This window comes from Entelurus aequoreus, linkage group LG15 (genome assembly GCF_033978785.1).
Source record: "Entelurus aequoreus isolate RoL-2023_Sb linkage group LG15, RoL_Eaeq_v1.1, whole genome shotgun sequence".
NCBI lineage: Eukaryota > Metazoa > Chordata > Actinopteri > Syngnathiformes > Syngnathidae > Entelurus > Entelurus aequoreus.
The window spans coordinates 13,759,230-13,781,381 of NC_084745.1; the positions used below are offsets into that span (position 1 = coordinate 13,759,230).

The 22,152-nt window shown below is 39.8% G+C and overlaps 1 protein-coding gene across 1 annotated transcript in view; it reads left to right on the forward strand.

Moving 5' to 3' along the window:
- The window catches only part of drosha (drosha ribonuclease III), a 263,319-nt gene that overhangs the window by 179,027 nt on the left and 62,140 nt on the right, over positions 1 to 22,152 (forward strand). The window contains 1 exon segment of the mRNA XM_062020897.1: positions 17,694 to 17,851. Coding sequence (XP_061876881.1) covers positions 17,694 to 17,851 — 158 coding nt within the window.

The window sequence follows — 22,152 nt, forward strand, 5'->3', positions numbered from 1 at the left end:
CAGCGAAGCCGACGGCTTTTCTGGGTGTTGTTGATAAACGGTTTTCGCCTTGCATAGGAGAGTTTTAACTTGCACTTACAGATGTAGCGACCAACTGTAGTTACTGACAGTGGGTTTCTGAAGTGTTCCTGAGCCCATGTGGTGATATCCTTTACACACTGATGTCGCTTGCTGATGCAGTACAGCCTGAGGGATCGAAGGTCACAGGCTTAGCTGCTTACGTGCAGTGATTTCTTCAGATTCTCTGAACCCTTTGATGATATTACGGACCGTAGATGGTGAAATCCCTAAATTCCTTGCAATAGCTGGTTGAGAAAGGTTTTTCTTAAACTGTTCAACAATTTGTTCACGCATTTGTTGACAAAGTGGTGACCCTCACCCCATCCTTGTTTGTGAATGACTGAGCATTTCATGGAATCTACTTTTATACTCAATCATGGCACCCACCTGTTCCCAATTTGCCTGTACACCTGTGGGATGTTCCAAATAAGTGTTTGATGAGCATTCCTCAACGTTATCAGTATTTATTGCCACCTTTCCCAACTTCTTTGTCACGTGTTGCTGGCATCAAATTCTAAAGTTAATGATTATTTGCAAAAAAAAAAATGTTTATCATTTTGAACATCAAATATGTTGTCTTCGTAGCATATTCAACTGAATATGGGTTGAAAATGATGTGCAAATCATTGTATTCCCTTTATATTTACATCTAACGCAATTTCCCAACTCATATGGAAACGGGGTTTGTAAATAGTAAAATAAAATAAAAACTAGAACATCCTAATAGCTAGAACTAGCACACATATATCTAAAAAAAAAGCTTTTTTAAAAAGAAGGGTTTTTAAGCCTTTTTTTTAAAGCATCCACAGTTTGTAGTGCCCTCAGGTGGTCAGGGAGAGCGTTCCACCGACTGGGAGCGGCGGAGCAGAAAGGTCGGTCTCCCATAGTTCGGAGCTTTGTCCTCGGAGGTTGGGGGAGGTTAGCCTGTCCGGAGCGGAGGTGTCGTTTGGAGGATTTGAGGGTGAGCAGTTATTTGAGATAGAGGGGGCATTTCCATGGAGGCACTGGTGAGTTACTAGTGAGACTTTGTATTCAATCCTGAGTGGAACAGGAAGCCAGTGAAGGGATTTGAGTGTGATGTGGTCGTATTTCCGCACTCTCATCAGGATCCTAGCAGCACTATTTTGTATGTACTGCAGCTTCTGGGTGTTCTTGCTGGGGATCCCGACAAGAAGTGAGTTGCAGTAGTCTACCCTGGAGGAGACAAAGGCGTGGACGAGCTTCTCGGCATCAGAGAGAGTAAGTTAGGGGCGGAGTTTTGCAATGTTCCTGAACACCTCTTAGACAGGAAGGCTGCATGCAAATTAATGGTTGGACGCGTCTTGTCATGTGATGCATGAGATACATGAATTTCACTCTGCTGTTGGTGGTGATTCACTTCTGTCTCGGAGGGAATGCATTCAACGTTATCCCATGCTGTGTCTGCTAATGTTTCTGCTTGTATTTTCTCCATTTGATGCAATATTCACTTTGCAAGTATTGCAAGCTGCCCTGTTGTCCTGCTTTCTTGTAAATAATTCCAACGTCTGTGCTGCTGATGGGCGCCGTGCATGGTGACGTCGTGCATACCTGCAGGCATCGATAAGGGAATCGTTAACAACACTCTCAAATGGGTCCCAGGGATCAAAAGCCTGGTAGCCGGGTTTCACCAAGAACCGATTTTCGAATCCCATCCCTACAAGTCAATGTGTCAGTTTTCACAATCATAGAACCATATTACAGGCATACCTTGGAAAGCTATTTTTGGGGCCTGTGTCAAATATCAGCTGATACGGGAAGCAGGAGAGTGGTTAGCAGGAGTTGAAAGAGATGTGTGTGCCACAGATCTTATTACTGTTGTGGTTCGGCAAGACTAAACTGTTATCTTTTCCACGAGTCAAGTCAGTTCCGTCACAGAATATTGCTCGAGGCGTTCCGCAGTGTTACGTATCTTACAAACGATCCGAAATCCCCCCAAAATCCTTAACTTTAACAAATATTTAGCTCCAATAAAATACGTGTTTTTACTTTTCAGCCGTTATCTATCTGGAATAGCAGGCAGTGTATTTGGGGCGGCGTGGTGCTGCTGGGAGAGTGGCTGTGCCAGCAACATGAGGGTTCCTGGTTCAATCCCCACCTTCTACCAACCTTGTCACGTCTGTTGTGTCCTTGCTCCTGATGGGTCGTGGTTAGGGCCCTGCATGGCAGCTCCTGCCATCAGTGTGTGAATGGGTGAATGTGGAAATAGTGTCAAAGCGCTTTGAGTACCTTGAAGGTAGAAAAGCGCTATACAATTGTAACCCATTTACCATTTGCTTCTGGTCCTCTGCAAGGACAGAATAAACCACCGGTGTCCAACTGACAGATGCACACTCAAAATCAAAGCATGCGAAGGCCATTTTGATATGTTTAATTTTCAAAACCAATACATATCTCGATTTTTTTTCAACCTTTAGGGCTAAAAAATAAGTCATATATTATTTATTTTGTTATGCAACACTTAACTTTCAAGATCAATTTCAGGTCTATCTATCAATAAAAAGGTTTTTGTTTGTGTGTTTTATGCCGTTTTTGACAAAACCATTTTTTTTATGGCAACAACACAAAATATGCAGTATTTTTCCCCAATACATTTCCAAGTGCAATATTTGGTGTGATGTAATTGGAGCCTTATATATGTCAGTAATTCATAACATTAGTTTTATTTCATTATTATTAAAAAAAAAATAAATCCCGTTAAAATTCTTAGGGATACAAACCCTTAAGTGTGAAAAATACTCAAATCTCTAGATCAACAAAACCATGTTGTCAACTTCAGATCTATCCATCGATAATTAATAATTTAATACTTTTTTAATGTTTTCTTTTTTGTTTTGTTTAATGCCTTTTTTGTCAAAGAAAACTTTGTGTTTTATATGGCAAACACGCACAATATGCAATATTTTCCCCAAATAATATTTCAAATTTGAATTTTTAATATGCAGTAATACAATCATTTACTTTAACAGATCAATAATTCATAACATTGATTTCGATTCATCATTATTTTTTGAGCTATGAGATCTTTAAAGAAAGAATGGCCTGCATGGCAGCTTTGAGTTATTAGAGTCAATATTGCAACTTTTCTCGTTACATTTCACCTATTTGCTCTTTTGTTTATGTTTTTTCTAATAGGGCTTAGAATGTGCCACGGACCGTAAAAAAATAGCTGTGTGCCACAAATGGCCCCCGGACCACACATTGGACACCCCTAGAATAAACTGTTTGTCGTTCGCTCTACCACAACTCCCCTCATCACATGATTCTGTGCAGATTTGTGAGATCTCGTAAAAGTCAGTGCTATTTCCCTGCGCATCAAACTGTAGTGGGGATCGGCGGATGGCGGGGACGTTCCGTAGTGGCGCCGTTCAGAAGATGTTACGCATCCAGTGGAAATCCGGGTTAAAAGCATGCATCATCATTTATATAGCCCTAAATCACGAGTGTCTCAAAGGGCTCCTGTTCACTGATCTTTGGATGACAACTTACGTCTCCTGTTTCATCCATCTATTCTTGCCTTTGCATCATCTGCCCAGAAACGCGGCACATGTCAAAAGTGTGTTGTTTGAAATTAGGATTTAGATGAAGACATCAAAGATGCTGTAACAGGATTACAGTCCCGGATCACACGGACCCTACAGGGACCGCCGGGCTTCCTGCTCTCTGATGTGCTCGCGAGGAGCAAGTGTTCCTTTGTGTCTCCCTGCCGAGGCTCGTCTTTTTAAGCGTTGTGTTCTCTTCGCCTCCCTGCATGGGGTTCCTGCGTACATTATGCATATCCCTGTTTTGGCCCAGAATAACAGGCTGCACTTGTTTGTTTTCGTCCTAAAACTCTGATCTTGTTTTGGTTGATTCCGTCTTCTGCTGCTGCCGCATAGTGGTAGTGAGGCAGACGCTCCAGAGGTGTGGGATGTGTGGTCAGGGTGGAGCGCCGGGGTCAGCCCCAGACCTCCCTGTGGCGTGAGGAGAGCAGTCATTAGCTGCTTCAGAGCGGCAACATCATTACCACACTGTGCGTTAAGGGGCTGAGGTTTCTCGCAGTTGGGCGGTCCTTTACTAGCAGCCTTTGGTAGTTGGATAGTATCCTGACCTCATGGCTTATGGCAAGCACTTTGGTAACGAAGGCAAGGATAAACGCCCTCTAAAGTCTGCCACACACATTTTTTAATGACAAGACTAGAAATATGCCCTGCCAACCCAACCAATGCTGTCAACATTTTTACATTAAATAGGCTAAATGAAAACACAAAATGTATTTTGTTTGTAAGTATAAATAATGGGTTGCAGCCTCAACAAAAGTCAAAATTTTAGATAAGGTTGGTGTACTTTGAACAAAATATAAATTGATACTACTATGGACTGGACTCTCACATTCTCCTCCCCAACTTGGAGATGGCACTCGACCCTTTCCCGGGCGAGAACCATGGACTCTGACTTGGAGGTGCTGATTCTCCTCCCAGTCGCTTCACACTCTGCTGCGAACCGATCCAGTGAGAGCTGAAGATCCTGGCCAGTTGAAGCCATCAGGACTACATCATCTGCAAAAAGCAGAGACCTAATCCTGCAGCCACCAAACCGGATCCCCTCACAGCCCTGACTGCGCCTAGAAATTCTGTCCATAAAAGTTACGAACAGAATCAGTGACAAAGGGCAGCCTTGGCGGAGTCCAACCCTCACTGGAAACTGGTCCGACTTACGGCCGGTAATGCGGACCAAATCGATTACGATTCGTAATAAATAAGACTTAGAATTTGGATTTTTTATTACATTTTTTCTAAGAAGAGTGGTATTTTTTTAATGTGTTTCTGAGGAGCTAAAGACCATTCCTTGCTGCTCTCAACACTTTACGGACCGCTCTTTCGTAAACAAAGCATAGATTGTTGACAACGCTGCTGATACTTCCTGAATGTTTCAAACCACACATTAATTGTCCATTGCTTTCTTTGGACTCATATTGACCTAGAAAATCTAAAAATTAAAAAAAAAAAAAGGTTAAAAAAAAGCTGCTTAAAAAGCACACAAAGTAGCACAGTAGATCCGAGCTATCAGCCTGTCCACAATGGATGTGCTGCCAGGCACACAATGGGTGGATGAAACATTCGTACACTGAGACAAGGTTCGTACAACTAAGGCTATTTTAATTCGGTTTGTGGTTTATAAATCATGGTTCTACTGGTGCGTACTGCAGAAGCCGAATGTTTCAACCAAGAGGAGAAGAATACAGATTTACCTTGTATACCACCTTGGGATCTATGGTAAATTTTTCAAAACAATAAATTGATGGTTTTTAAAAGCCCCTGAAACGAGCAGGATAGCAAAGTTACATTGAAGTACATCACTTGCACGATCCAACATGGATTGTAAAAGGAGTCGGAAGAAGCAGAACTATTTAATCATTGCAAAAATGTTTTAGACGGTATCAGCCATCTCCTACTTCCACCGAGAAGAAAAAATACAGGTGAAAGGTCCTGCCTCAATGAGTGTTGCGTGCACGGCGATGGCAGCTAACCGACGCGTGTGTAATTACACGAATACCCGTCTTTCGAATACTTGCATACATTAGCCTCGCCGTTGCCGTGCGCTCGCGAGCGCGAAAGAACACGGCGTGGTTGACACGCACATCTTCATGCCTTACGCGTCCGCTCAGCGCGCACCAGTGCATCATCACTAGCAGCGCTCCAGAATAATTAGCCGCCACGTCGTTTACCTGCGCTCTCTTTCCAGAACGTCTCCTTTGCTTCTGGCGAGGAGACACACTTGTCGGACATGGGGAAAAAACACAGCGCCAGGCCCGCATTCTCTGTTTTGGTCGGAGTTGAAAGTTAGGCTTTGAAGCCATTTCAAAAGTGCAGTCTTTTTAAATTACATTTCTGTTTTTGTCACTCCCCCCCCTCCTGACCGCTGTTTCGCTCCACCCACAGCACCACTGTGTTTGAAGCCTCGCCGCTGACCATTACCCCGAAGGACAGCTCGCGCCTACGAGTGCCGAACTCGTCAGATGTTGTTAGTTGTGATGCATGGCATTCACACGTCTACCGTTAATTAACAGAGTGGGGCTGGGGGAGTGGCAGAAATGAAATGTTTCTCAAGACAAGATGGAATCATGACATAACCGGCAGCATTCTAATTAAAATACGGAATTCCGCGGAGTTATTCATCCCTGCTCTTTGCTGGTGTGGGAGTGGTGTATTTGCGTTTTCTGCAAAGACAATGCTGGAGGACGAGAGGTGGTCACCTACCAGAGCGTCTTGCTCTGTTGTTTGATTGCCAAGGGGCTTTACAGCGAGAGCCCTAATGAAGCAACTAACAAGGTCACAGGAACGGGCCACGCTTCTCTCCAAAGGATGCCTTGGTCAAGCTCACAGTTGTACCACGCTGGGACCAATTAGATGTCTTCCGTAGCCTAATTAATGTGCCCATAAGGATGGCTCTTGATTAAACAAACATGCATATACCAGTGATGTTGAAACCTTTTCAATGTAGTGACTTAGTAGAAATTTCACTGAGTCCCTGGAAAGTACAATGGATTCCAATTAAAAAAAATATATTGTATTATTATTTTTCCAAAAGTTTAGCGTTAAACTTCTTTGATGGTGGTATTATATATTATGGTTATAACTAACAGATATGCCGTATGTTCCGGACTATAGAACCGCACCCACTAAATTACAGGGGGATTTTTTTTCCATATATAAGCTGCACCGGACTATAAGCCGCGGATATATACGTTGTGAAATTAATTATATACACAAAGATTTTGTAAATGTTTATTTACATACATTAAATGTTTCCATGTAACACAGTAGTAAAATGTCTGATCCAACAAAACACAAGTCATCATCATGGACCCACTAAATGCGGAAGCTAGCTCTCCAACAGACTCAATAAGTCCACAATGACGTTTTGGTGAATTTACGAAAGCAATTTCAGAAATTGAAACACTACAAAAAAGAATGCCGTTGTAATTTAATACTAACACAGACACTCGTAGACACTAGTTTGATTGCATTACGACAGCACGTGCAAATATACATAAAAACACTTCTACAAACATCACACATGTAATTCTTAGTAAGTAAGAATTGTTTTAGTTAAACTGTAAAACTAAACGTTGCTTGGAGTGATGAATGAAGAATCCTTTAGAGCAGAAACGCTTTGGACGGTTTTACATTTTGTTCAAAGCATTAAAACTGGAAGTACATTTTCAACTCATTCAAAAGATGGCGCCACGGCACAACCAATAGCACAGTGTTTCTGCTTGAGTTTAATTGAAATTACTGAACACAAAACATTATGGCTGTTACCGTATGCAAATCCATAAGTTAGACACACCGTTTTATAAGCCACAGGGCTCAAAGCATAGTAAAAAAGTGTGGTTTATAGTCCAAAATGTACGGTATTAATTTTATTATCCAAATGTGTCTAATATTTAAAAAATTTAAAATACGAAATCTTGTCGTATGCGTATGAGCATTACACAATGCTGACCACTATTGAAGGTTTTTCATCACTGCAGTATGTTTTTTTATTTTATTTTATTACAGCATGTCCCCCAAAGCAGGGGTTTCTTAGCCATTTCAACCTGAAGGCCCAACTTTTCCACAAAAGAGAGGACTGGGGCCCACTCAAGTATTAACATTGAATTAGTAATCTTACTCTTGATTTTAATCCTATTCAATAATTATATCTAACCTATACCAATCAAATATACTGCAAAAGGAGGTACTCATAAAAATTATTGGGAAAAAAATATACATATGATTAAGAAATGCTGAAATTATTAAATTCTAACTAAATGATTGATAAATAATGATCATGTATGTTTTTGAATATAATATCAATAAAATTAAAGTGCAAATGAAAATACAGCTTCACCACTTTAGTCATCTAAACAGGGACAATAACAACAAATTGGCACTAAATCTGTATAGCTTCTTCAAAAGAAAATATATTTTGTGATGATGATGTGTTGTAGCTTGTGGGCTTTGGCAATATTCTATTTTTCATACAACTCTTTGTTGTTAGCTAGCTAACTATCCTACCAGGTACAGTTTGAGATTGTATCTTCCAGATGTCCGTCATGCCTCTGCTTTAAATGCTCCTGCCATGAAAAGCAAGGTCGGTTTTGCCAATCGAGCAAGTCATGACTATGACATGCATAGTTTTCACTTGCTGTGATTTTGCAGTGGCCGCAGCCACTTGTCTCTTTCTGTTCCTCAGCCGTCACTTGTTGCGACTTGTACATGTTTGTTATGTCCATATAAACACAAACGATGACGTCGTCGACTGTTATCGCCAAATGAAACTGTGTGTGTGTCAAATGTATATACATATATGCATAGGTATATGTGTATGTATGTATATATGTGTGTGTATGTATGTATATACACCATATTTTTCGGAGTATAAGTCGCTCCGGAGTATAAGTCGCACTGGCCGACAATGCATAATAAAGAAGGAAAAAAACATATATAAGTCGCACTGGAGTATAACTCACATTTTTTGGGGAAATTTATTTGATAAAACCCAACACCAAGAATAGACATTTGAAAGGCAATTTAAAATAAATAAAGGATAGTGAACAACAGCCTGAATAAGTGTACGTTATATGACACATAAATAACCAACTGAGAACGTGCCTGGTATGTTAACGTAACATATTATGGTAAGAGTCATTCAAAGGGACAGCGTGGCGAAGTTGGTAGAGTGGCTGTGCCAGCAATCGGAGGGTTGCTGGTTACTGGGGTTCAATCCCCGCCTTCTACCATCCTAGTTACGTCTGTTGTGTCCTTGGGCAAGACACTTCCCCCTTTGCCCCTGATGGCTGCTGGTTAGCGCCTTGCATGGCAGGTCCCGCCATCAGTGTGTGAATGTGTGTGTGAATGGGTGAATGTGGAAATACTGTCAAAGCGCTTTGTGTACCTTGAAGGTAGAAAAGCGCTATACAAGTATAACCCATTTATCATTTATAAATAACTATAACATATAGAACATGCTATACGTTTACCAAACAATCTGTCACTCCTAATCGCTAAATCTGATGAAATCTTATACGTCTAGTCTCTTACGTGAATGAGCTAAATAATATTATTTGATATTTTACGGTAATGTGTTAATAATTTCACACACAAGTCGCTCCTGAGTATAAGTCGCACCCCCGGCCAAACTATGAAAAAAACTGCGACTTATAGTCCGAAAAATACGATATATATATATATATGTATATACTGTACATATATATGTGTATATATATGTATATGTATATATATGTTTGTGTGTATGTATATGTGTGTGTAAATATATGTATATGTGTGTGTGTGTATGTGTTTGTACATATATATGCATATGTATGTATATACGTGTATGTGTACGTACAGTATATATGTATGTGAATGCACAGTATATATGTATGTGTATGTATATATATATATATATATATATATATAGGTATATGTATATTTATGTATACGTGTATGTATACATATACATACACACACACTTACACAGTGGGTACGAAAAGTATTCAACTCCCTTTAAATGTTTCACTCTTTTTTTCATTGCAGCCATTTGCTTTTATTTATTTCTCATTAATGTACATTCCGCACTCCATCTTGACAGAAAAAACAACTATCATTTTTTCTATGTACAACTGCAGTTGGCGCAAGGCTTCGGTTAATGGCTGCCTGAGATGGGTAATCTTAGGCTTGAAAAGGTTGGTGACAACTGATCTACAGCGTTCAACAAACCATTCTTTAAAGCCTGTTTAAGGCTGTGATCTCCTCGCCTAAGTGTAACCAAACAGGCGGCGATACTAATGGACCGTCTGAGTTACTCGTTTGGGCGAGAGGAAAAAGGGACTTAGACTTGTTAGACTTCACATCTAATGAGTACGAGATTCCATCTGCCGCCGATCTTTGGAGTTTGTTTTGAGGCTGAGGGAAATACACACACTTTGCGGCACGTGTTTGATTTAAGGACACTTGTAGAGGGAATGACTTCCCAGAGGAAGTTTCTTTTTTAGTCTGCGTGCTCTCCGAGGAGTCTCAGAATGGCCTTGCTGGACTTGAATTTGCTCTTTTTCAGACCTTTTGGCCCTCTTCTATACCACTTTCAGCTTGTTTGAATGCTAGAATGTGGATTTCAGTCCCTCCAGAATTCCACTTGCCTTTTTTGTAATGTGTAATTTCTTGCCTTTTTAAAAAGTTGCATTTTGTTCCCAATAATATTGCATCAGCTTGGGATTTTACATAAATTGTGGATTTCCTTATTTTGTGTGTCAAGAAATGCAAGTTTAATGTATTATTGACTATTGCAGTTCTTAACCTTGCTCATAACGTTGCTGAGCAAAAGTTGACAGCTCAAGTCAAATCACAGCACATCTTCAGTGCTTGCATGTGAGCATCTAAGCATTATTATTTTAATTTCAAGCAAATAGTTATCATTATGCACAGTAAAAAGTAACATATTAATATTTACATCATGTCTGCATTAAGAATGGGCAATATGGCCTAAAATCAATATCCCAATTTATATTGTAGCCTTTTGCCATAACAAAATACAGTATGTCACAATGTATTATCTGGCATATAAAAGATGATATATGTATTTCAAAGCAGGTTACAAAGGCTTCAACTTTGGTTGCTGACATATGCAGTTCCATATTGCTTAATTTTCGGTTGTATTATTTTCTCAAAACTATTAATAATCTTTTTGCTAATTCACTGTTAATATTTGTTTACTTTCTGTTGTAACATGGTCGATCTGCGCTTCTGTTAAAATGTAATACACACTTATTCTTCTGTTGTTTGGATACTCTAATTTTGGGTATTGAACCAATACAGGGACAGAATTGTCAATGCTAAAACTGATACTTCAAATTTTAAAGTTCCTTAATTGATGTTTTATCACAATAATAATCAGAAAAAAGCAGAACTTGACAGTGTAACAGTATCAGTTAAACATATTCATATTATTTGTTTATTTCCGTATATTACATACAAATATGTGAGCAAAATAAAGTCGAGGGCAGCAAAAACAGGTTTCATAAACACATAGAGCAAAAACAGGAGCAAATTACTTGCAACATTTATATAAAAACACGCAATAAGTAAAACATTTTATGTTTAAAATAAAACAATTAAAAAAAAACAAGCATAGGGACCAGTAAACGGTTTTGCGATCCTTTAAAATGGCCTAAAATTCCCCCAAATGATCAGTTCAAGTTCACACTGTGGCCATACCAGCATCACACCTGTCTCAAACCTGACATCATGACAATTTAAATGTCTTATTATTATAATCAAATGACAATATAGTCATTTCCATTGGGTTATTTTCTAATATAGGTAATTTGGCCCATTTGTAATGAAAACAGAAAAAACATTTTGTGGTTCATGAGCTATGTACTAGTTTTGTATGCCTGGGTGGGGGTCTTGCTTTGGAAATAATTTGTACCCCTTTCAGAGATCAAATTTAGTTCCCCTGAAACATTCACATGCTGCACAATGAGATGTAAGAATGGCATACAGTGTACATTCCTGTAACTTTCTGTCTGTAAAATATATCTTATTAGCATTTATTTAATCTAGTAACAGCATTTCATGACTAATATTCATAAATTAGCATTCTTAATAAATGACAGTAGAATAAGCACCCATTTGATTGGGGAGTCATAGTCTTAAAGGCCTACTGAAAGCCACTACTACCGACCACGCAGTCTGATAGTTTATATATCAATGATGAAATCTTAACATTGCAACACATGCCAATACGGCCGGGTTAACTAATAAAGTGCAATTTTAAATTTGCCGCGAAACTTCCGGTTGAAAACGTCTATGTATGATGACGTATGCGTGTGACGTCAATGGTTGAAACGGAAGTATTCGGACACATTGTATCTCAATACAAACAGCTCTGTTTTCATCGCAAAATTCCACAGTATTCTGGACATCTGTGTTGGTGAATCTTTTGCAATTTGTTTAATGAACAATGGAGAGTGCAAAGAAGAAAGCTGTAGGTTGGATCGGTGTATTAGCGGCTGGCTGCAGCAACACAACCAGGAGGACTTTGAGGATAGCAGACGCGCTATCCGACGCTAGCCGCCGACCGCATCGATGATCGGGTGAAGTCCTTCGTTGCGCCGTCGATCGCTGGAACGCAGGTGAGCACGGGTGTTGATGAGCAGATGAGGGCTGGCATAGGTGGAGCGCTAATGTTTTTATCATAGCTCTGACGAGGTCCCGTAGCTAAGTTAGCTTAAATGGCGTCGTTAGCAACAGCATTGCTAGGCTTCGACAGGCGGCACAGCATTAACCATGTAGTTACAGGTCCAGTGTTTGGTTCGGTGTCTCCTGATAGTAGTATTGTTGATCTTCTGTCTATCCTTCCAGTCAGGGGCTTATTTCTTTTGTTTTTATCTGCATTTAAGCACGATGCTATCACGTTAGCTCCGTAGCTAAAGTGCTTCACCGATGTATTGTCGTGGAGAGAAAAAGTCACTGTGAATGTCCATTTCGCGTTCTCGACTCTCATTTTCAAGAGGATATAGTATCCGAGGTGGTTTAAAATACAAATCCGTGATCCACAATAGAAAAAGGAGAACGTGTGGAATCCAATGAGCCCTTTTACCTGAGTTACGGTCAGAGCGAAAAAAGATACGTCCTGCACTGCACTGTAGTCCTTCGCTCTCACGTTCCTCATCCACAAATCTTTCATCCTCGCTCAAATTAATGGGGTAATCGTTGCTTTCTCGGTCCGAATCGCTGTCGCTGCTGGTGTAAACAATGGGGAAATGTGAGGAGCCTTTCAACCTGTGACGTCGCGCTACTTCCGGTACAGGCAAGGCTTTTTTTAATCAGCGACCAAAAGTTGCAAACTTTATCGTCAATGTTCTCTACTAAATCCTTTCAGCAAAAATATGGCAATATCGCGAAATGATCAAGTATGACACATAGAATGGATCTGCTATCCCCGTTTAAATAAAAAAAAATCATTTCAGTAGGCCTTTAAACGACCTGGCATTAACACTTTGTGTGGTGTTGGAGTTGTCCGACTTTTTGTATGATCTGAAATGACTCCGTGGCTAAGTGCCATGTGTGCGTGTGTTGGTGCAGTTGAGAGTGAGCGAGCGGCTGCTGTTGATATGACAGATGACACAGTGTTGTTTTGGCCTGGTTTGTACAACAGAAAATTACCAGTTTTTCTAGATAGAAGTTTTTTACTAATGTTTTTGGTGTAGTTACTGTCCTCCTTAAAGTGTTGCATAATCATACAGAATAAATTATGTTTATTTTGTTTAGAGGTCAAATGGCATTAGATTTTTTGCGCGGCATATATTATTTGGATTGGAGGAGTCTCAAAGTGGTCAGACCCTCAGATATTGCCGACAGCTTGTGTAGATGACAGGAAGTATATTTTGATATAGAACATGAAGTTATGTGTTAAAGCAGTGATTCTCAACTGGCGGTTCAATCACAGACCCCTTTTTTTTTTTTTTTTAACTCGTCCTTTCCATATACATGGAAAAATATTATTCAACCAGATGCCCGTATGTGCTGTACAGATTTACCGAGACGAGAAGTGTGAAATGCTTTTGTTGCGGTGTTTATTGTTTAACAGGTCTGTTTAACGCAGACCCTTTTTTAATGGATTGTGGGTTTTTATATGGTAGATATGACACATTTGCAAACAAGTCAAAGTCTTTTGAGCTGCTATTTTAAATAAACAATGAGAAACCATTTGCAGTTGTGAGTTGCTTGTTTGCAAGCTGATCTTACTCAACTGTCTCAATAAATAAAAATATGGAGTAAAAGTTATTTGGTTTCAGGAGTTCAATTAAAGAGGTCCTTGTACATTTTTTTCCTACATTTAAAACACTTCCTTATGGTCCACATCAGGGGTTCTCAACCTTTAGAACCTCTGCGCCCAACTTTTCCATTAATGAGGGGCCCACTCAAATATTAACACTGAATTTTAATCGTATTCAATAATTATATCTAACCTACTTACAGTTTACAACCTTGTCAATTGATATGAAACCAGGTGTTAATCACAAAGAATAGTAGTTAATTAACATAAAAACCTTAGGTTGGGTCAGGCTGGGAAAAAAAAGTACTAACCTATACTGCATAAGCAGGGACACATAAATAACTGATGAAAAATACATTTACATACAATGATGTTATGCTAAACTAAAATAATGATAGATATGTTTCTTAAAGGCCTACTGAAACCCACTACTACCGACCACACAGTCTGATAGTTTATATATCAATGATGAAATCTTAACATTGCAACACATGCCAATACAGCCGGGTTAACCTATAAAGTGCAATTTTAAATTTCCCGCCACACTTCCGCTTGAAAACGTTTTATTATGCTGACGTATGCGTGTGACGTCACGAGGGCAAGGGAAGTATTCGGAGCCCGTAGAATCCTATACAAAAAGCTGTTTTCATTTCATAATTCCACAGTATTCTGGACATCTGTGATGGTGAATCTTTTGCAATTTGTTTAATGAACAATGGAGACTGCAAAGAAGAACGTTGTAGGTGGGATCGGTGTATTAGCGGCTGGCTGTAGCAACACAACAAGGACTACTTACTTGAATAGCACACGCCTAGCCGATGCTAGCCGCCAACCCCACTGATGATCGGGTGAAGTCCTTCGTCGCGCCGTCGATCGCTGGAACGCAGGTGAGCACGGGTGTTGATGAGCAGATGAGGGCTGGCTGGCGTAGGTGGAGCGCTAATGTTTTTATCATAGCTCTGTGAGGTCCGGTTGCTAAGTTGCTAAGTTAGCTTCAGCGTCGTTAGCAAAAGCATTGTTAAGCTTTGCCAGGCTGAGAATTATTAACCGTGTAGTTACATGTCCATGGTTTAATAGTATTGTTGATCTTCTGTCTATCCTTCCAGTCAGGAATTTATGTATCTGCATTTGAGAACGATGCTATCACGTTTGCTCAGTAGCTAAGTGTGTCACCGATGTATTGTCGTGGAGATAAAAGTCACTGTGAATGTCCATTTTGCGTGCTCGACTCTCATTTTCAAGAGGATATCCGAGGTGGTTTAAAATACAAATCCGTGATCCACAATAGAAAAAGGAGAGAGTGTGGAATCCAATGAGCCAGCTTGTACCTAAGTTACGGTCAGAGTGAAAAAAGATACGTCCATCACTGCCTCTCTAGTCCTTCACTCTAACGTTCCTCATCCACAAATCTTTCATCCTCGCTCAAATTAATGGGGTAATCGTCGCTTTGTCGCTCCGAATCTCTCTCGCTCCATTGTAAACAAAGCGGAATTGTGAGGAATACTACCTCCTGTGACGTCACGCTACTTCCGGTACAGGCAGGGCTTTTTTTATCAGAGAACAAAAGTTGCGAACTTTATCGTCGATTTTCTCTACTAAATCCTTTCAGCAAAAATATGGCAATATCGCGAAATGATCAAGTATGACACATAGAATGGATCTGCTATTCCTGTTTAAATAAAAAAAATTCATTTCAGTAGGCCTTTAACTAAAGTATCAATACAATTAAAATGCAAATAACAATACAGCTTCACCACTACATAGATTTTGTGCTTAAGAAACTTCTCTTTGAGTTTCACTCCAGACTTCTTCTGTATGTTTGATATTGTGATTACTGCCACAAGTGGTAAAAAAAAAAAGTGTATTACAATTTAGTACGACTGCAGCTGATAAACACCACAGCTGAGAAATATATATGTTTTAGAGGCCCTCTCGAAGGCGCTCACAGCCCAAAAATGGGCCCCAGCCCTGGGGTTAAAAAACACTGGTGTTCATAACTAGTTCTTTGGTCAAAATGTTATAGATTATGTTTTAAAGACTTCCTTCAAGCTGCTTTCTGACCCTCGCTTCAGGATGCGCCGTTTTGTGGGCGGTTTTATATACGTGCCTCCACTTCGACTGTGTTATCTCCCCGTCAGCCGTGTTGTAGTTTTTAGCGCTTCCATAGCGCGTCTACTGACAGATATACGTTTGAACTGTACAGTGCTTTGTATTAGAACTGGCAACAGTGGAAGATGCATGTGCATGTACGAGCCAGTCTGCCTCACAACAAGAGAATAGAGAAAAAGAAGGGGCTTATTTACTACAATGTCAGACTAGTATGGCAGATTTGCTCAAAGATCTTCTGGTAAACTTCTTCCATGTATGGAGATATCCACTGACACCATGACTAGGAAAGCGTCACAAATTGGGCAAATTTGAAATGGCTCGTTTAGAAGAAGTATAAAGGAAAGCAAGACCGCTATATTAACATCTTCGCCATTTCTCCATTGTTTGGTTTCAAATTTTCGAGACAAAAACAGGTACCAATGGGTAAGAAAAGTTGGTCTTGCATAATAGGTCCTAGGGCTGTGAATCTTTGGGTGTCCCACGATTCGATTAAATATCGATTCTTCGGGTCATGATTCGATTCAAAATCGATTTTTTTTTTTCAATTCAACACGATTCTCGATTCAAAAACGATTTTTTTCCCGATTCAAAAGGATTCTCTATTCATTCAATACATAGATTTCAGCAGGATCTCCCCCAGTCTGCTGACATGCAAGCAGAGTAGTAGATTTTTGTAAAAAGCTTTTATAATTGTAAAGGACAATGTTTTATCAACTGATTGCAATAATGTAAATTTGTTTTAACTATTAAATGAACCAAAAATATGACTTATTTTATCTTTGTGAAAATATTGGACACAGTGTGTTGTCAAGCTTATGAGATGCGATGCAAGTGTAAGCCACTGTGACACTATTGTTCATTTTTATTTTATTTTATAAATGTTTAAAGATAATGTCAATGAGGGATTTTTAATCACTGCTATGTTGAAATTGTAACTAATATTGATACTGTTGTTGATAATATTAATTTTTGTTTCACTACTTTTGGTTTGTTCTGTGTCGTGTTTGTGTCTCCTCTCAATTGCTCTGTTTATTGCAGTTCTGAGTGTTGCTGGGTCGGGTTTGGTTTTGGAATTGGATTGCATTGTTATAGTATTGCTGTGTATTGTTTTGTTGGATTGATTAATTAAAAAAATAAAAAAAATAGATTTTTTAAAAATGAGAATCGATTCTGAATCGCACAACGTGAGAATCGCGATTCGATTTAGAATCGATTTTTTTCCCACACCCTTAATAGGTCCTCTTTAAGTGAAATACACCAATAAAAGGGTCAGGAACATTTTGCAGTTCTTTTTTTTTTTTATTATTAGATCCTGATTTCCAGGGGTAGTTTTGAATATTAAACTTTTTGACAATTTTTCAAATTTTATGGGATACTAAAATGGGGATTTTATTAGCTGTGAACCATAATCATTAAAATCATGAAGAAATACATCTTTGCAATGTTTCACCCTGCGCGAAGTGATGGCCATCTTTAATGGTGATGTGGGTCCCACAGCCAAACCAGTCTCGAACCACTGCATTATTGCAGTCCAGGTAAATCAAGTCAAATGGTTATTTTAGGATGCAACATTTAAGGATTATTATTTATTTATCATCATAATAGGATTATTATATTGAAGCTAATGGTCATCTGTAAGCCAAGCATGAATCAAAGTATTTGACATCATGTGACTGTGCTGTACACGGTGTGATTGGCAGGTCCAGGAGCCGCAGACGGACAGGCAGCTGGTGGAGACGTCACCCGTCCTGCAGAAACTGACCGGCTTCGAGGACTCCATCGGGGTGCTGTTCACGCACGTGCGCCTGCTGGCCCGAGCCTTCACGCTGCGGACGGTGGGCTTCAACCACCTGACGCTGTAAGTACATTTGTACCCTTGCTTTGTCAGGAAGTCAGACTTACAGGCAATTAGACGCCATTGCAAAGGAGCTCCCTGCTGATTTGTCGCCGATGTCCCCGTTAAATGCCGCTCGTCTTTCAGCTGACCCGACTTGCGGCCACCGCACCATTGGAAATGGTTGCGTGGTCAATTTATGTCCTTGTCCTAATCTAATTTGACAGATGTTTCTCTCATTGCCACAGTCTCAGTGAACGGCTCTTCACTTTGTTTTGCTCACAAACTGCACTTGTACATTCTGTCTGGGAGAGATTATGGCTATGATTATTCACTGTTAATTATTGTTTCCCGGCGAGGCCGCGGCGATTTAACCGCTTCCGCTCAGAGAACGGCAGACATCATTGTGTCTCGGCGCCGCATCCTCGCTTGCTTCGAGTAGATTGCAGGTCTTGTTAGAAAACCATAATGAGACAGTTCACGCTTGTTTGTGTTGCGACGGTTGCTTAGCCCGCTCGGCCGCGCAAATCCCGAGTTTGACAGCAAAAGCAAATTAGCCTTAGCAACACACCTGAAGTCTTATTGGCAGGCTGCGCTCTAATTGCTTGCTTAGCTTTGTTGCCATGACGCTAGTATGTGTATGTGTGTGTTGCGTGCACACACTAACATGCTGCTGGCGCCTGTCACTTTAAATGTCAAAGGTCAGGGTGGTCAGAGCTTTACTTAAAACACTTCCAACTCTTTGTCCCGCCCACCTCAGCACTACATTAATGTTGTTATTGCAAAACAACTAATCATATTTAAAGGGGAACTGCACTTTTTTTGGAATTTGGCTTATCAAGCACACACGTTTTTCTTTTTTTTAATGCATTCTGTCTTGTAAATAAACAATAGCAAAAGTCAGCCAACAATGGAGCCAAAGGGAGTCACTCTAAAAAAAACCCTATCAACGTTTTACCGTAATTTCCGGACTATAAGCCGCTACTTTTTCCCCTCGTTCTGGTCCCTGCGGCTTATACAACGGTGCGGCTTATTTACGGCCTGTTCTTCTCCGACACCGACGAAGAGGATTTCGGTGGTTTTAGTACGCAGGAGGAAGACGATGACACAATGATTAAAGACTGACTTTTCATATACCGGTAGGCTGGTTATTTTGAGCACTTTGTATTACTTTGCACCGTTGTATTATTTGTACTCTGCACGAATGCTGTTCGCCATGTCAAAGATGTGAAAGTTTGATTGAATGATTGAAAGATTTATAGTTAATAAATGGGACGCTTTGCGTTCCCAAACAGTCATCTCTGTCCCGACAATCCCCTCCGTGGTAGCAGGAACCCCTATATACCACGGTAATTACACATCAAAACCCTGCGGCTTATAGTCGGGTGCGGCTTATATATGGAGCAATCTGTATTTTCCCCTAAATTTAGCTGGTGCGGCTTATAGTCAGGTGCGGCTTATAGTCCGGAAATTACGGTATATAAATGCTATATTATGTAATGTAGTAACAGGCACATTCATAATAACATGTAATATTTACATACTGTATTTTGCTCATTTTAAGCATACATCAGCATATTAATTTCAACAACAACTACTGCTAAACATGGCAGACTTCATCAGAACCATCAAAGACTACTTTGGGACAAATGATGATCAAACAAGCGTATATACTGTAAGTGTCTTTCTTGCCATTTCCGGGTATAAGTTGATTGTCAAAGTTGACCAACTTTTCGGTTTATGTCCACATCCTTTTACTATCCAGGTGAGTGGCATGATTTATAAACTATAATTAACTTTTACCCGTTCAGAAGCAGCAACTCAGTATGTCAATACTGTAGCTGCGAAAGTTTGTTTGCTCTCTTTGATGACGATGTGGCTAAATGTAGATTGTCTGCATTATCGCTTATTAAAGTTAAGTACAAATGTAAACAATCAAATGCAGATACGTTTTCTTATGCCTTCTGATCTTTCTCTCTCTCTCTCTCTCTCTCTCTCTCTCTCTCTCTCTCTCTCTCTCTCTCTCTCTCTCTCTCTGTCTCTCTCTCTCTCTCTCTCTCTCTCTCTCTCTCTATGTCCACTACTTGATATCCATATCCTACCCCCCCCTCCACACCCCTGATTGTAAATAATGTAAATAATTCAATGTGATTATCTTGTGTGATGACTGTATTATGATGATAGTATATATGATAGTATATATCTGTATCATGAATCAATTTAAGTGGACCCCGACTTAAACAAGTTGAAAAACATATTCGGGTGTTACCATTTAGTGGTCAATTGTACGGAATATGTACTTCACTGTGCAACCTACTAATAAAAGTCTCAATCAATCAATCAATACCAGTGATTGTCACACACACACTAGGTGTGGCGAAATTATTCTCTGCATTTGACCCATCACCCTTGATCACCCCCTGGGAGGTGAGGGGTGCAGTTATGATAGCAATATTGCAATGAAATGTTAATGGAGTATTGTTGGCGGTTTTTGAATGTTTTTTTTTAGATGGCTTTATGTGCGTAACAGAGTACTCCCATTAGCTGCATTGTTAGCCACCTCGTACTTGCCGTATTTTACAACTTAGAATGCATACAAAAATAAAAAGGTGTTCTTGTCTTACATAGGGATTTTGAATGATCTAATGTTTTTGTTTTTTTTGTGTAAGTGCAGTTCCCCTTAAAAAGGGGTCATATTATGTTTGTTTTCTACATTTAAAACACTTGAAGTGCAGTTCCCCTTTAATACTTAGTTAAGGGTGCACAAAAAATAGATTTGCATTTGAGTTACGATTGTTATTTATCCCGATTCTAAATCAATTCCTAATTTTCAAAAATCGATAAAAATAAATAAATATATATATATATATATACACTACCGTTCAATAGTTTGGGGTCACAATGAAATGTCCTTATTTTTTAAGGAAAAGCACTGTACTTTTCAATGAAGATAACTTTAAACTAGTCTTAACTTTAAATAAATACATTCTATACATTGCTAATGTGGTAAATGACTATTCTAGCTACAAATGTCTGGTTTTTGGTGCAATATCTACATAGGTGTATAGAGGCCCATTTCCAGCAACTATCACTCCAGTGTTCTAATGGTACAATGTGTTTGCTCATTGGCTCAGAAGGCTAATTGATGATTAGAAAACCCTTGTGCAATCATGTTCACACATCTGAAAACAGTTTAGCTCGTTACAGAAGCTACAAAACTGACCTTCCTTTGAGCAGATTGAGTTTCTGGAGCATCACATTTGTGGGGTCAATTAAACGCTCAAAATGGCCAGAAAAAGAGAACTTTCATCTGAAACTCGACATTCTATTCTTGTTCTTAGAAATGAAGGCTATTCCACAAAATTGTTTGGGTGACCCCAAACTTTTGAACGGTAGTGTATATAGTTTGCTTTATTTATTTATTTATTTATTTACTTTCAGAAGAATCCATTGCAATCCACGCAACCAGAAGGAACTTTTCTAACCTGTAACCTGTTTTGAAAAAGTTTCATTATAATAATTAAAGCAAATAATACCTTGCGAGAAACGGTTAGAACCGAGAATCATGTTGAATCGATTCTGAATCGAATCCTCCTCAAATCGTTACGTTCCCGAGGATTCACACCCCTACTTACAGTATTTTATTTCGTAATTCATGTTTGTTGGCTAATAGGTAGGTAGGTTGACCTGAATAGAAGCAACTTTTATCAGTAATGCTCCCCCCACACACACATTCACGTGCGCGCACACACACACACACACACACACACACACACACACACACACACACACACACACACACACACACACACACACACACACACACACACACAAAAAACCAAAGGTGAGTCCAAAGTGGGTCAAGCTGCAGCACTGGAAGAAAAAGGAGGTGGGATAAGACAGAGATAGGTCAGACAATAAGGTAGGCAGCAGATGATGAGACAGGACAACAGCTGACCTTTGACCTCCCCGCCTTATATAGAGGACAAACTGACCTTGAAAACGACCTAGTGGAGATGCCCCGGCCTCCTGCCCCCAGGCACTGGGCTTCCTACCTCACCTGGCAACAGTCGGGCAATCATTTTATTTGTGGAAGTAAGCCCATATCTCTCTTCTTTGCTACTGTCTTTGAACATGCAATATTGAGCTTTAAGATGTGTAGCAAAGCCTGCTGTGGTATGTTCTCCCATGTCAGGTGTGCACATACACACTAGCTAGGGGGCGAGACAGAGGCGGTATCGTTTTCCACGAGGAAGGAGATTTAACATAACAGATGCCATGTGCGACAGGAGGACCACACGCTGGCAACACTAGCATGGCTGTGT